The sequence below is a fragment of the Hyla sarda genome, chromosome 5 (genome assembly GCF_029499605.1).
Source record: "Hyla sarda isolate aHylSar1 chromosome 5, aHylSar1.hap1, whole genome shotgun sequence".
NCBI classification, from domain to species: domain Eukaryota; kingdom Metazoa; phylum Chordata; class Amphibia; order Anura; family Hylidae; genus Hyla; species Hyla sarda.
The window spans coordinates 345,785,356-345,802,167 of NC_079193.1; the positions used below are offsets into that span (position 1 = coordinate 345,785,356).

Below are 16,812 nucleotides of genomic sequence, written 5' to 3' on the forward strand. Positions count from 1 at the left end.
AGAACAATAAAGTACCAAAGGAGAAACAAAACCACTATAAAGACCATAAGGTAAAGATAAAGTCACTTCATTATATTAGTTTAACATACAGTACATAAAATTACACATACAGTAATGGGCATAGAAAAAAGATGTGGGAACTGGGGAAGGGGATAGTACTTTACGGACAAGCAAATAATGAGCCCTGTATAACATGCATAAAAGACGAAAAAAAGAGCAAGTGCATGAATGAAAGTACAATAAAGAAGTGGCTAGGATCATGGATCGGCGTATCTACATAAAGCAGGAGAAACTCTCATATAGTAAATGGTATTGCACCAAACCATCAGCCTATATACTCACAACTACACCATATATTAGGGGTAGTGTGCAGATTAAATAGCAGTACATATAGTATAAGTAACAGTAACAGTAATTTTATGTACTGTATGTTAAACTAATAAAATGAAGTTTAACAGAAGTTTTTATCTTTACTTTACGGTCTTTAGAGTGGTTTTGTTTCTCCTTTGGTACTAGGTATACAAGTGTGTCATCTATTCATATATGGCTACAAGATAAACAAACAGGCAGAGCCTCCCATGGGACAGTACGTATAGACAATAGATTGGTGATCAAAATCGGGAAAATGCGGTGAGGTATTCTGCTCACCTTTTGGGGTTGTGTCACAGCCACAACCACTATGAATCGTCTTGTGTGATGTTTGCGGTGCTGCCTCCCGGAATCGGATCCTGGATGGTCCAATGCGAACAAGATATAGCAGTAGTGAAGAAAAAACCCGGTTCCTCTGGCGCTATCCACAGCAATGACAGGACTTCAGTGAATTGTAATATGCAATACACTTAATTTGCCAAAATCAGACGCGTTTCGGGACCCAGTCCCTTTTTCAATTATACAAATGGCTTACAAAACATTGGTACAATCTGTGTTATATAGACTACTACTAGTATGTGTCTTAATCCTGATTGACAGGACGCCTCGTGTGATCGGCGTTCCTGACTCAGGGAGCGCATCCCTATGACGTAAGCAATCCTGTATCCCATTGGATTAAAAAGAACAAAATAGCTAAAGTATAAAATTATTTAAAAAAAACTTTTTTGTTTGTTATAAAAGGTTGTTAATAAAAGTAAAATAAAATAAATGTGTATTGATAACACTTTTGGTCCTTTTCATTACGGCGATGCTTCCTTTATGTTGTCTCCTATGTTCTCTTTCATACTACAATAGGGTGAGAAGTATATTTAGTTTTCTATTGTCGTGTCCGCTCCTACATCAATAAATACTCCTTTCATCAATGTTTCTTTATTTGTTTGTTGTTACTTTCTTACTCCAATACATTACCAGTGCGCTTGCGTTTCTGTCTGCTGTTATTCCTATGACAGTTCGTACTGGCCTTGCGCAGGCGCACCGGCCATGGGACTCTGACAGTACTTCTTGGTGCTCCTTATCGTCAGCATGATCATAAGTTTTTCTCTACGCATTTTTCTTGTCGATTCTTATAATATACAAAATCGCAGGCATCTATACTTCTTGGTTGTTCTTCTCGGTATTAACTACTTTTTGTTCACAGAATGTATAAGAGATCGTAGCCGCAGTAAACCCGATGTTTCCCAATTATATTAGGAATTTGGATACAGCATTTTTCTGATGTAAATTTGCTTCCTATTGTTTTTATACTTCGGCTGCGGTTATCTTTATTAATTAACGACTGGAAACAGAATAATCTACCCAGTTAATAAAGATAACCGCAGCCGAAGTATAAAAACAATAGGAAGCAAATTTACATCAGAAAAATGCTGTATCCAAATTCCTAATATAATTGGGAAACATCGGGTTTACTGGGGCTACGATCTCTTATACATTCTGTGAACAAAAAGTAGTTAATACCGAGAAGAACAACCAAGAAGTATAGATGCCTGCGATTTCGTATATTAGAAGAATCAACAAGAAAAATGTGTAGAGAAAAACTTACGATCATGCTGACAATAAGGAGCACCAAGAAGTACTGTCAGAGTCCCATGGCCGGTGCACCTGCGCATGGCCAGTACGAACTGTCATAGGAATAACAGCAGACAGAAACGCAAGCGCACTGGTAATGCATTGGAGTAAGAAAGTAAAAAACAAACAAATAAAGAAACATTGATGAAAGGAGTATTTATTGATGTAGGAGCGGACATGACAATAGAAAACTAAATATACTTCTCACCCTATTGTAGTATGAAAGAGAACATAGGAGACAACATAAAGGAAGCATTGCCGTAATGAAAAGGACCAAAAGTGTTATCAATACACATTTATTTTATTTTACTTTTATTAACAACCTTTTATAACAAACAAAAAAGTTTTTTAAATAATTTTATACTTTAGCTATTTTGTTCTTTTTAATCCAATGGGATACAGGATTGCTTACGTCATAGGGATGTGCTCCCTGAGTCAGGAACGCTGATCACACGAGGCATCCTGTCAATCAGGATTTTTTTCAGTAGTCTATATAACACAGATTGTACCAATGTTTTGTAAGCCATTTGTATCATTGAAAAACGGACTGGGTCCCGAAACGCGTCTGGATTTGGGCAAATTAAGTGTATTGGATATTACAATTCACTGAAGTCCTGTCATTGCTGCGGATAGCGCCAGAGGAACCCCGGGCTTTTTCTTCACTACTGCTATATCTATTCATATATGGCAGTGCCTGGATAGATAAGCTATAGCAGTAATATTTAGTTTGCCTCTCCAAATATGTATGTACCTGGCCAAGGCAAAGTGGCTTGCTGCTACCCCCACTGTAACTTAGCTCCTCGGGCACACTATACTTGCCAGAACCCTCCAGCTAAAATCTTGCCTGCTACATTATTAATTCCAAATAGTGAACTAACTCTAATTCAGTTTCACCATGAGAGGTCTGGATATTGCGGCTATTGTACAGTTGTTAAAATGAAGCCATAATGACAATGCAACCCTGTGTAAGTAAAATGACAAATACAGCTCTGCTACATCTATTTTAGGGGGATGAGGGATCTTTATCTTCAGTGCTGTGCATATTCAAATAAACCTATCCTTCCGTTACAAAGGCCTGATTTGATACTTTTTATCATTATTTGACTATATCAAGTAAGCAGAATACTATAACCTTATTGTCTTTGTTACCAGTCATTTAGAGAAGACAAAGGTGAGTGAGTACAACACTAACTAGTATAGAAGACAGCAGTAAACAAGCACTGCACCTGGGGTACACACAAGACCTATTCAAACAATTAAAGCTGGATTTGTGTACTCCTGTTACTCCTATGTGTGGAAGGTGGTGCCAGCATTCACTAAAGTATGCAGTCCAAAAGGTAAATACAATAAGAGGAAGAACAGAATGAAGCTGCACTCACCCAAAAGATTCTTCCACAGACGCAGCTTTCCAGTGCGAGGGTGTACCACTGGATGACGTGAAACTAATCGTCATGCAGTGGTATGCCCCCGCACTCGAGAGTTGCGTCTCTTGCTCCCCGCTAGGATTTTACATTCAGTTACTGTCTCCCATCATATTTAAAGAAAGAAATAAAATATACATATGTGGAAGAATCTTTTGGGTGATTGCTGCTTCATTCCTTTCTTCTTATTCGTGTATTTAAAGGTAAGTGAGTGTTGATCAGTGGATAATTGTGTAGTATCTACAGACTGTGTTGAGAGAATTAAAGGGGTACTCCAGTGCAAAACATTTTTTTAAATTCAACTGGTGCCAGAAAGTTATATAGATTTGTAAATTACTTCTATTTAAAAATCTTAATCCTTCTCGTACTTTTCAGCTGCTGTATGCTCCACAGGAATTTTTTTTCATTTAGAATTTCCTTTCTGTCTGACCACAGTGCTCTCTGCTGACACCTCTGTCCATGTCAGGAACTGTCCAGAGCAGGAACAAATCCACATAGCAAACCTCTCCTGCTCTGGACAGTTCCTAAAAGGGACAGAGGTGTCAGCAGAGAGCACTGCGGTCAGGCAGAAAGGAAATTCAAAAATACATGAACGCCCTCTCTAGTATAAAGGAGCGGATGAGTACTGGAAGGATTAATATTTTTAAATAGAAGTGATTTACAAATCTGTTTAACTTTCTGCCACCAGTTGATAAAAAAAAAATGTTTTCCACCAGAGTACCCCTTTAAGCCTCTTATACCTTAGTGCACCCTATGTCCTATTGCACATATAGCAGTGGGGGAGGGCTCCTGCTGAGGCTAGTTTCCCTACAGCCAGAGTGAGGTTTGTGAGGAGGAAGTTTTTTGCAGTTAGTACTCTTTTGATAAATATAACAGAAATACACATTGATTACAAATAATAATGCTACAACAAAGATTATTTTAAAAAATCCATACCTTAGTCTAAGCCTTATGTCTTATTCAGATAAATAATTCCAAGGTAACTGGAGATCAAGCAGAAATTTATGCAGTAAAAGTAACCAACGGAGGACTATTTCGTCAGCGTCTGCTTGGGGATTTTATGAGGACACTAAACAAAAAGCCACAGGTATGGGAAATATACATTATTAATTAAATCACTGAAATTTATAAAATATAAAGATGGTATATCAGTAAAAATGGTGAGGTGTTATCTTCAAAGTTACCTTTTTGTCCCAGTACGTTACCATCAAGGATACCCCAACAACCATTAACCAGGGAACATATATACACAGACAGTGCCTCAGGAGACTACTACCACTATTATCCTAGTGTAGAAGATTCAGCCATCATGATCATTGTGAACCCAACCATGACAAGACCATGACATCTAACGGTCTAGATGAATGCATTAATACTTCACCATACCAAGACTCTTTAGATAATCGAATGCTTCTGCTTTTGTGAGAAAAGTTTGGGTTCAGCCCTTTTTTACTCCGGCATAACTGTGCCCCAATGCACAGAGAAAGATCCATAAAGGCATAGTTGGGTGAGTTTGGTGTGGATGAACTTGACAGGCTGTACAGAGCACTAACCTAAACCTAATCTAGTGCCGGTGCAAGGAATTTTGCCACCTTCGGCAATGCTTTATTTTGCCATCACCTTGGCTCTGCTCTTTTGGTCCCCCAGACCTTGGTTGCACCCCTTTTTTGCACTATACTGATACTGAATAAAAGTTACTCTACAGAGATTAATATCCACACATAGAGGGCCTAGCTCTACACGGGCTCTGCAGAAAGTATGGGTGATTACAGTTACATGTAGAAACTCATAGGTGACGTCTTGTTACTGCTCCATACAGTAATAATGCCCACTTTGTTTCCCCTTACATTAACATCCATATAAGAAGCACCTCACATTGCCCCCATATCACCTCCGCATCATGCGCTCCTCTCCTCGCAGCTCTTATCCTTATCTTATCGTATCATACAGATGCTGCACGCCCAGGAAGCGCTGCCTGATGTGACAGGACAGAGCCACAAGACTTGTGAGAGTCTTAAAGGCGTTCAGAAAGTTTAAAATTGCACTTGCTGGGGGTGTCCGGGGCCTCTAGGCGCATTCTAGGCCGGTGCTTACCATGCCTCTAGGTGGCGCCAAATCTGACCCCATCTAACACCTTTGGAATTAACTAGAAAGGAGATTCTAAGCCAGAACTTCCTATCGAACTTCTGGATGAATAAGCAAAAATTATACACCAAAAAAATCGTGTACATAGTCTTCTAAGAACAATGAAAGCTGCCATAACTTGGATGCCTTAAATCTTCTGTGGGTTTAATGTGTAGGTGTACTAATTATTGCAGCTATATAAATAAGACAACTTAAAGAAGCACTTTGGTGCAGACTACTCCTGCTCTGTCCTGCCCGGGCTGCAAAAAAAAAAAAGAAAAGAAACCATCACTCACGTTCCTGGGTTCCCGCGGAGCGCCACTACAGCTGATCGGTCCTCCGGTCCATCTTCTTCATACTTCCGTGTGAACGAAGCATCACATGGCGCTCAGCCTATTATGGGATGAGGCAGAACATTGTAGCGGCCAGCGATAGGCTGAGCGCCATGTGACGCTTTGTTCACACGGAAGTATGAAGAAGATGGACCGGAGGACCTATCAGCTGTAGTGGCGCTCCGCGGGAACCCAGGAACGTGAGTGATGGTTTATTTTCATTTTTTTTTGCAGCCCGGGCAGGATGGAGCAGGAGTAGTCTGCACCAGAGTACTCCTTTAATAACATAATTTGCTTTATACGTTAAAGGTTGAAGTCTACATAAATGGGATTCCTTCAAAGTGTTCTGGAAACTGTGACTACACCTGGGATGCAAAACAAACTCCAACCATATATTCTATTAATACAGGTAAAAAGGCATCAAATATTTTGCTATAATCATAATGATAATTTATAAAGTGGGGGTACACTTTCCTCAAGTCTGGGCTTGATTATGACCATTAAATGGGTCTATAGACTTTTAAATACATAAAGAGAATCAACACGGTAAAGGAGGAGAAGATATTTAAAAGAAGAAAAACTACAAGAAGAGGACATAGTTTTAAAATAGAGGGGCAAAGGTTTCTGCAGTAATATGAGAAAGTATTACTTTACTTAGAGAGTAGTGGATGCATGGAATAGCCTTCCTGCAGAAGTGGTAGCTGCAAATACAGTGAAGGAGTTTAAGCATGCATGGGATAAGCATAAGGCTATCCTTCATATAAGAAAGGGCCTGGGCCTATTGATAGGATTCAGATTTTTCATATATATTTTATATACATAGAAACATAGAATGTGTCAGCAGATTATTGGGCATCTAGTCTGCCGAATAATCTGCCAACACATTCTATGTTTCTATGTATATAAAATATATGAAAACAATGATGTAGATCCAGTGAATTTATTTAAAACAATTTATTATTACAATGATAGTGCTTGTGGTGTCCTTTGTCGGGCCCTTACATCGTACTCACCACGATAAGCAAGGTAGTGAATGTATAAAATATTCATACAATGAAATAAAATAAAATAGACATTCAATATATATTCAGTGTGGCAAATAGTCTGTAGCGCTTATAGATGTCTGCATGGAGATCGTGCCTTGTATGTTTGATTACAAATAGTCTGAGTAGCGATGTCTGTGTCTGTGTCTGTGTCTGGGCATAGAGATTGGTGAGTGGGATAGAGTGGTCAACATTTGAGGGTTGGTAATATTTTCGGTTTTGATTTTTCGGATACATTCGGCATTCGGGTATATTCGGTAAATCTTTTTATTCTTTTTTGGACTTTAGCGATCCTAAAAAATTATGGAGATACCTTTTACATTAAAATTTCGTAGGGTACCATAAAAAAGATACAGTAGTGATGGAAAAAATTGTATCTAACGAAATGTATCTTTTTTATTATGAAATGTTTATTAATTTTTAAACAGGGATCAATTTATGTGAGCGGGTAAAGCACTAAAAATGTGGCCGACAATATAAAAAATGTAGTGTGTGCGTGTTTTTCACTAAATTTTTTTTTTTTTAGGTAGTACTACTACTCCCAGCATGGAACACATTGTACCATGATGGGAGTAGTAGTTACCTGTACTAATTGACAGATCGCCGGGGTCCCTTGCGATCCTCTTGTATAATGTATAGATGCGGCGGCCGCTCTTCTATGGTCCCCTGCACTCACGTATATATACACATATTCATATTTCCCGCAGAGCTGTGATTGGCCAGATGGTTCCAGCCAATCACAGCTCTCTGTGAGAAATAGGAATATGTGTATATATACGGCCGTGCAGGGGACCATAGGAGAGTGGCCGCTGCATTCATACATTATACAGGAGCATCACAGCGGGTGTCAGGAGTGATACCTGCAGTGATCTTTCCTTTACTACAAGTACTACCACTCCCAACATGGAGTACACTCTGCTCCATGCTGGGAGCTGTAGTACCTGCATTAATAGACAGATCGCAGCGGGTGTCAGAAGTTACACTTGCTGCGATATGTCTATTTATGCAGGTACTACAGCTCCCAGCATGGAGCAGAGTGTACTCCATGTTGGGAGTAGTAGTACCTGCAGTAAGGGACAGATCCCAGCGGATGTCACTCCTCCTGACACCAGCTGCGATCGTCCTTATGTGAATGTCGGGATCAGATGTTCTCAGGGCTACAGAGCCGGGAGAACAGCTGACGCTTAGCCGTAGGTATACATCGTATATCTACTGCCCAGCAAGAACTTACAGTGAGCCAGCAATGTGTATACAGTATACACATTGCTGGCTCACTTAACCCCTTGCTGAGCTGGGCGCTATGCGCAACCCAGCAAGGAAAGAGTTAACTTACACTGCTGGACAGTGTACGTTAACCCTTTGGGCGGTATAACTATATACAGCTATCTATAGATAGCTGTATATAGTGTATACAGAAGACGAAGTACGCTTACTTCCCTAGAGTATCGGGCAGGTCCGTGTAGCTCCGCCCCCTAGTGATGACTTTATTAGGGGCGGAGCTACAGAAGGGAACTAGGCTAGTTAATCTGAAGCTCTGTTCACATTGTCCGTTTTGTATAATGTGAACAGACCCTTCTGACAGTGTCTACCCAGACAGGGAGACTCCATCTGTTGCTAAACTACAACTTCTCAGTTACCGCCTAGGCCCAGGAGCACCATTTTTGATGCTCCGGGCCTGTTTGTACTGGCTCTTCCTGGCACCCCTGTGGCGGTGGGTACCGGGGTAATAATTGGGGGTTAGTGCTAGCTGTTTTTGGGGCTAGCGCTAAGCCCTGGGAGTTGTAGTTTAGCAACAGCTGGAGTCTCCCTGTCTGGGTAGACACTGCCAGAAGGGTCTGTTCACATTATACAAAACAGGCAAAGTGAACAGAGCTTCAGATTAACTAGCCTTGTTCCCTTCTGTAGCTCCACCCCCTAATGACGTCATCACTAGGGGGTGGAGCTACACGGACCTGCTCGAGGGAAGTAAGCGGACTTCGTCTTCTGTATACACTATATACAGCTATCTATAGATAGCTGTATATAGTGTATACCGCACAAAGGGTTAACCTACACTGTCCAGCAGTGTAAGTTAACTCTTTCCTTGCTGGGCTTGCGCATAGCGCCCAGCTCAGCAAGGGGTTAAGTGAGCCAGCAATGTGTATACTGTATACACATTGCAGGCTCACTGTAAGTTCTTGCTGGGCAGTAGATATATGATTTAAACCTACGGCTCAGCATTAGCTGTTCTCTGGCTCTGTAGCCCTGAGAACAGCTGATCCCGACATTCACATCAGGACGATCGCAGCGGGTGTCAGGAGGAGTGACATCCGCTGGGATCTGTCCCTTACTGCAGGTACTAATATTCCCAACATGGAGCACACTCTGCTCCATGCTGCGAGCTGTAGTACCTGCATTAATAGACATATTGCAGCGAGTGTAACTTCTGACAACCGCTGCAATCTGTCTATGAATGCAGGTACTACAGCTCCCAGCATGGAGCAGAGTGTACTCCATGTTGGGAGTAGTAGTACTTGTAGTTAAGGAAAGATCACTGCGGGTATCACTCCTGACACCCGCTGTGATGCTCCTGTATAATGTATGGATGCGGCGGACGCTCTCCTATGGTCCCCTGCACGGCCGTATATATGCACATATTCCTATTTCTCACAGAGAGCTGTGATTGGCTGGAACCATCTGGCCAATCACAGCTCTGCGGGAAATATGAATAGTTGTATATATACGTGAGTGCAGGGGACCATAGAAGAACTGCCGCTGCATCTATACGTTATACAAGAGGATCGCAAGGGACCCCGGCGATCTGTCAATTAGTACAGGTAACTACTACTCCCATCATGGAGCAGTGTGTTCCATGCTGGGAGTAGTAGTACTACCTAAAAAATGTAAAAAAGAAAATGTGAAAAACACGCACACAATACATTTTTATTATTGTCAGCTGCATTTTTACTGCTTTACCCGCTCACATAAATTGATCCCTGTTTAAAAATTAATAAACATTTCATAATAAAAAGATACATTTCGTTAGATACAATTTTTCCCATCACTACTGAATCTTTTTTATAATTTTTTTGTTATTAGAATGAATTCTTTACGTTCGTTTACGGATAATGAATGCATTTGTTATTTACCGCATCATTCGGTAAATAACGAATTCATTCGTTATTTTGCTATTCGTATTATCGTGGCTATTCGGGAATGTTCAAAATATGTTTTCGTGCATTCGAATCGGTCCGAATGCCCGAAAACGGTAACATTCGGTAAATTGGACATTCGTGCCGAACCGAATTGCACATGTCTAATATTTTCCTTTTAACCCCTTAACGACGCAGGACGTATATTTACGTCCTGCGCCGGCTCCCGCGATATGAAGCGGGATCGCGCCGTGATCCCGCATCATATCGCGTCGGTCCCGGCGCTAATCAACGGCCGGAACCCGCGGCTAATACCACACATCGCCGATCGCGGCGATGTGCGGTATTAACCCTTTAGAAGCGGCAGTCAAAGCTGACCGCCGCTTCTAAAGTGAAACTGAAAGTATCCCGGCTGCTCAGTCGGGCTGTTCGGGACCGCCGCGGTGAAATCGCGGCGTCCCGAACAGCTGATCGGACACCGGGAGGGCTCTTACCTGCCTCCTCAGTGTCCGATCGACGAATGACTGCTCCGTGTCTGAGATCCAGGCAGGAGCAGTCAAGCGCCGATAATGCTGATCACAGGCGTGTTAATACACGCCTGTGATCAGGATGAGAGATCAGTGTGTGCAGTGTTATAGGTCCCTATGGGACCTATAACACTGCAAAAAAAAAGTAAAAAAAAAGTGTTAATAAAGGTCATTTAACCCCTTCCCTAATAAAAGTTTGAATCACCCCCCTTTTCCCATAAAAAAAATAAAACAGTGTAAAAAATTTAATAAATAAACATATGTGGTATCGCCGCGTGTGTAAATGTCCGAACTATAAAAATATATAATTAATTAAGCCGTACGGTCAATGGCGTATGCGCAAAAAAAATCCAAAGTCCAAAAAAGCGTATTTTGGTCACTTTTTATAACATTAAAAAATGAATAAAAAGTGATCAAAAAGTCCGATCAAAACAAAAATCATAGCGATAAAAACTTCAGATCACATCGCAAAAAATGAGTCCTCATACCACCCCGTACGTGGAAAAATAAAAAAGTTATAGGGGTCAGAAGATGACATTTTTAAACGTATAAATTTTCCTGCATGTAGTTATGATTTTTTCCAGAAGTGCAACAAAATCAAACCTATATAAGTAGGGTATCATTTTAACCGTATGGACCTACAGAATAATAATAAGGTGTAATTTTTTACCGAAATATGCACTGCGTAGAAACGGAAGCCCCCAAAAGTTACAAAATGGCGTTTTTTTTTCGATTTTGTCGCACAATGATTTTTTTCCCCGTTTCGCCGTGCATTTTTGGGTAAAATGACTAATGTCACTGCAAAGTAGAATTGGCGACGCAAAAAATAAGCCATAATATGGATTTTTAGGTGGAAAATTGAAAGGGTTATGATTTTTAAAAGATAAGGAGGAAAAAACGAATGTGCAAAAACGGAAAAACCCTGAGTCCTTAAGGGGTTAAAGAGGTTATCCGGCAAAAGACTATCCAAAGGATAGGGGATAAGGTGTCTGACTCCTCTGAGATTTTTGACAATACCTACATTCTATGCGGGGCTGCATCTCCAGTCTCGGAAACCTCTTTATTTCTGGGACTGGAGATGTGACATTGTGCTATGCCCCCTCTTGATGCCACACCATGCCTCCATTTCATGCAGAGTACTATGTTAATAACAATTATTGTCTTTTAGATATCAGTGGAGAAAATGAATTGTTGATAATAAATGGAACTGGATTTTCTAACAGTGGCAGCCATGACACAACCTATGTGACAGTTGGAGACCTCACTTGCACCATTCTTGACATGACTGGTAAGTTAAACGACACAGAATAAAGTAAAATTTTAATCAACTCTAGGAATTACCTTAAAGCATCCCCTCAGGGCATACGGTCCATACGCATATGTTACCTCAGGTCATTCATGTATCATAACTGGGGATTCCTAAAGAAGAGCAGCGGCAGCTCTGGTAGATCTAGACCTGCATTGTATTACATGGTCACCAACTTATTTGTATGGACAAAATGTAATACTAGATTTGTCCTGTAGAGGCCACTGTATGTGGCTGTCCTCTACTGTTGATGTTTTTGATGTTTCTGATGTTTTAAAAGCTTGATCCATAACAATCCACTGATCAACAGGATGCCTTCCTTTTATTAAAGGGATGTTTGATTGAGATATTGTGGGGGACATTCAACTTGCATGTATCATACATCATATCTCTTATTTGTTCAGTGTGGCTCATCTTGTGTTTTACATATAGATAATAAGATACAATGTCAGGTTCCAAAAGCAAGTGCTGGAACATTCCCGATCTCTGTGTACATTGCTGGGCTTGGATTTGCAGTATCGCTTGGAGGAAACTTGACTTATACCTACCAGACTATTGTCTCTTCAATTATACCATCTTCTGGAAGCTCTTCAGGTATTTAAGATGATCTTTTAACATCTAGACGTCTCTGGTTTTGAGGAGTTCTTAAGGTTGGCAGATTGCGAACTCCTGGCGCCAGCTAGTCTATCCCTAATGACCAGTTATTCCCCCAAGTTATGGATTTTTCTATTCAGAAGATGTGCCTGTGTGAAGCGATTTCATGCAGCTCTCTGTAAACCACAGGCAGCATTTGGGAGGGCCAGTCCTGAAGCTCATATTGACTTATTGGGAGCCATATTGGGAGCTTTAGTTATAAAAGAAGTGAGATTAGCATGTTTCCCAAAAGGGTGTGTTTTCCACACGCAAGACATTGCATTAAATGCCAGTATCAACACATCCTTGTGTTTATTTACAGTGAAAATCATCCAAATCTCTGGGGTCACATCTCTTGGAAAGAATATGTCTGTAATATGGTATCATACAGAGGTACATGGAGTACCTGTGACGTCACAAACATAATTCAAGTGTTACTGCTACTAGGTGGTGGAAAAATTATGTATTTCTCATTGTAAATGAAATATAAAAAACTATGGATGTTAGATACAGTGGTGAGGAGAGATGTATATAGTTATTTTACTATAAAGTATGGCAGATTATTGAAAACATAATTTCTTTTTAGGTGGCACATTAGTAACAATTTATGGCTCTGGATTTAGTAACAACTCAATGGTAGAACTTGGTGGCAGAAAATGCACTGTGGTCTTTGCCAATCTGAGTATGATCAACTGCCTCACCTCTGCGGTAAGTCAGTGATATGGATTTATGTTGTTATTTATAGGTGACATTTTGTTCTTTTTTGCCCTTTAACCCCTTAAGGACTCAGCCCATTTTGGCCTTAAGGACTCAGACAATTTAATTTTTACGTTTTCATTTTTTCCTCCTCGCCTTCTAAAAATCATAACTCTTTTATATTTTCATCCACAGACTAGTATGAGGGCTTGTTTTTTGCGCGACCAGTTGTCCTTTGTAATGACATCACTCATTATATCATAAAATGTATGGCGCAACCAAAAAACACTATTTTTGTGGGGAAATTAAAACGAAAAACGCAATTTTGCTAATTTTGGAAGGTTTCGTTTTCACGCCGTACAATTTATGGTAAAAATGACGTGTGTTCTTTATTCTGAGGGTCAATACGATTAAAATGATACCCATTATTATATACTTTTATATTATTGTTGCGCTTAAAAAAAATCACAAACTTTTTAACCAAATTAGTACGTTTATAATCCCTTTATTTTGATGACCTATAACTTTTTTATTTTTCCGTATAAGCGGTGGTATGGGGGCTCATTTTTTGCGCCATGATCTGTACTTTTTTTGATACCACATTTGCATATAAAAAACTTTTAATACATTTTTTATAATTTTTTTTAAATAAAATGTATTAAAAAAGTAGGAATTTTGGACTTTTAAAATTTTTTTTCGTTCACGCCGTTCACCGTACGGGATCATTAACATTTTATTTTAATAGTTCGGACATTTACGCACGCGGCGATACCAAATATGTCTATAAAAAATGTTTTTTACGCTTTTTGGGGGTAAAATAGGAAAAAACGGACGTTTTACTTTTTTATTGGGGGAGGGGATGTTTCACTTTTTTTTTACTTTTACTTTTACTTTTACATTTTTTTTTACACTTGAATAGTCCCCATAGGGGACTATTCATAGCAATACCATGATTGCTAATACTGATCTGTTCTATGTATAGGACATAGAACAGATCAGTGTCATCGGTCATCTCCTGCTCTGGTCTGCTCGATCACAGACCAGAGCAGGAGACGCCGGGAGCCGCATGGAGGAAGGTGAGGGGACCTCCGTGCGGCGTTATGAATGATCGGATCCCCGCAGCAGCGCTGCGGGCGATCCGATCGTTCATTTTAATCGCGAACTCCCGCAGATGCCGGGATCTGTATTGATCCCGGCACCTGAGGGGTTAATGGCGGACGCCCGCGAGATCGCGGGCGTCAGCCATTGCCGGCGGGTCCCTGGCTGCGATCAGCAGCCGGGATCAGCCGCGCATGACACGGGCATCGCTCCGATGCCCGCGGTTATGCTTAGGACGTAAATGTACGTCCTGGTGCGTTAAGTACCACCTCACCAGGACGTACATTTACGTCCTGCGTCCTTAAGGGGTTAAGTTATAATTTGTCCCCTAATTACAAATAATATATAAATGAAAAAAAGGTCTGGATGTCCTTTGTCCAGTTTACTAAAGTCTTATTTAAAGGAATATTCCAAGTTAAAATTAGTTATCCACTATCCAGAGGATAGGTAATGTGTCAAATGATAGAGGTCTAACTGCTGGGACCAAACATGTTCTCCAGAAAGGGGCTCTGAGTCTTTGTTATGAATAGAGTGGTGACTCCAACACCAGAGCCTCATTCTGGAGATCAAGGGGGGTTCTTACTGTTGTGAAGAGGGGATAGGGGTTGCAGTAACAATTTTTCTAAAGTTTTTTTGGGACCTAATGGCTTATAGAGAAAGGTCCCAAGCAAGGGACTCCCTCTATGATGTCCATTTGTCCTTTATATAGTATATGGATCGGGGTTGCCCTGAGATGGCCAGGTTCAGATCTGTACAGTTTTTATTGTTGTTGTTTTAATTTATTATTGGAGCAGAAAAATGAAAAAAACAATACCAGCAGATTTGTTGCTTGCTGGACACAACGGTGCCCAGCAAACCTTAATGACTAATAGGGTCTTTTGGGTTTCCGATACAATGTCCAGCATTGTACTGGACAAAATAGTGCAGAATTCTGCTCTATGTTGTCCATTGTTATTGACACAACCTGCAACTAAAGTGTAAATCCAGCCTCCTGCAATCTCTTTAAATCACCATTGAATCCTACAGTAGGTTCTGTTCAGAAGAACCATGATGGTATAGGTATTATAATAGGAATATGAATGTTAAAATGTGGCCTTGATAGAGCTATTTAAATGAGAAAAATTGGAACATTGGGGAAGATTTATCAAATTCTCATGTAGAAAAACGACACATTCACAAGGATTGCATTATATGTCTAATTTCATCCAAAAATTATTCACTTTGTTCAAAAGTATAGAATACAGGACATGGAACCATATATTCACCCTGTGTAAAGATCTTCAAGATACCATTATAGGCACAGCGTCTTTTAGAACATATGAATCCCCTCCTGGGGCAGTCTATTCCTGGCAGTCCTGGATCGCCTTCCTTAGGGCCAAGATGAAGCACTCGAAGGCATGCGAGCAACAGTCGGGACGTTTCTCAACCTAACCTCCGTGCACCCACCACCTAATTACATACAGACATGATCTCAGGAGATCTTCCTATCTGCAACATTAAAAGCATATAAAAACAGACTTAAATTAGTATAAATTTATAAAGTACAATGCACTGACCCAGATAGTATATACGTTCTATAGAAAAACATTAAACTTGCAGCTTTTATTAACCAATATACCTCTCTCTGATATAGTTTACTTTTAACCTGTTCTTTCCCATTTCCTTCCACTTCTTCCAAGATCATCCACCTCAATTCACATACCTGATGTGTCCTTTCTATAAAATGTCTTGCTAGACTCGTTTCCCCATATTTTTCACTCTGTTCTTCACTTTTACCTCCTTCTATCTTCTTTTTTTAAGCTCAAAATAGAACTATAATGTTCATTTAGTCTAACACGTATGGGTCTTGATGCCTGGCCTATATAGACCATCCCACAAGGACATTTTAACATATAGATAACATGTTTGGACTCACAGGTATAGTATCCTCTTATTGGAAACGTATTCTTTTTCATAGGATGCGTAACCGCATCTCCCTTTCTACCACTGCAATTTTGACAAGCCACAGGAATGTACCTTTTTTTCAGGTTTTTAGAAATCTCTGTTTGGATTCCTTTTTTTCAGCAATATCCGAATGAACCAAATAGTTCGCTATCGATTTATTTTTCTCACAAATTAACCTGGGTCTCTGTTTAAATAGGCTACCATACATTTTGTCTGCTTTTAAAACACTCCAATATTTATTACAGCCTTCCTTATTAATTTAGAGTGACCGTCATATGTGGATAAAAAAAGGGAAGCTTCTCTCTTTTTATTTTTTACATCCTTCTTTTTTCTCTTATCTGTTCTCTAGGTATCTGATCTACAATTTTTCCGACCTACACCAGTCCCGCCCTCTCATCACCTCGTTGAAGAAAATTACCTGTGATTTTTTCTTTATTTTTAGTGTATTCCTCTTCTGTACTGCAGATTCTTTTTTCCCTTATTAATTGTCCCTTGTGGATCCCTTTGAACACCTGTGGAGCATTCCCGCTTTTCTTATGTAACAGACTATTTCTAACACTCT

General features: G+C 40.1%; 1 protein-coding gene and 1 long non-coding RNA gene across 2 annotated transcripts in view; one reads left to right on the top strand and one right to left on the bottom strand.

Moving 5' to 3' along the window:
• The window catches only part of LOC130274357 (fibrocystin-L-like), a 352,807-nt gene that overhangs the window by 193,158 nt on the left and 142,837 nt on the right, over nucleotides 1-16,812 (top strand). The window contains exons 28-32 of the mRNA XM_056522609.1: nucleotides 4,381-4,503; nucleotides 6,182-6,281; nucleotides 11,742-11,861; nucleotides 12,312-12,473; nucleotides 13,099-13,220. Coding sequence (XP_056378584.1) covers nucleotides 4,381-4,503; nucleotides 6,182-6,281; nucleotides 11,742-11,861; nucleotides 12,312-12,473; nucleotides 13,099-13,220 — 627 coding nt within the window. The remainder of the gene's footprint in view (nucleotides 1-4,380; nucleotides 4,504-6,181; nucleotides 6,282-11,741; nucleotides 11,862-12,311; nucleotides 12,474-13,098; nucleotides 13,221-16,812) is intronic.
• LOC130274358 (uncharacterized) overlaps nucleotides 1-16,812 on the bottom strand; it is a 195,789-nt gene that overhangs the window by 29,663 nt on the left and 149,314 nt on the right. The gene's annotated exons all lie outside the window — the stretch shown is intronic.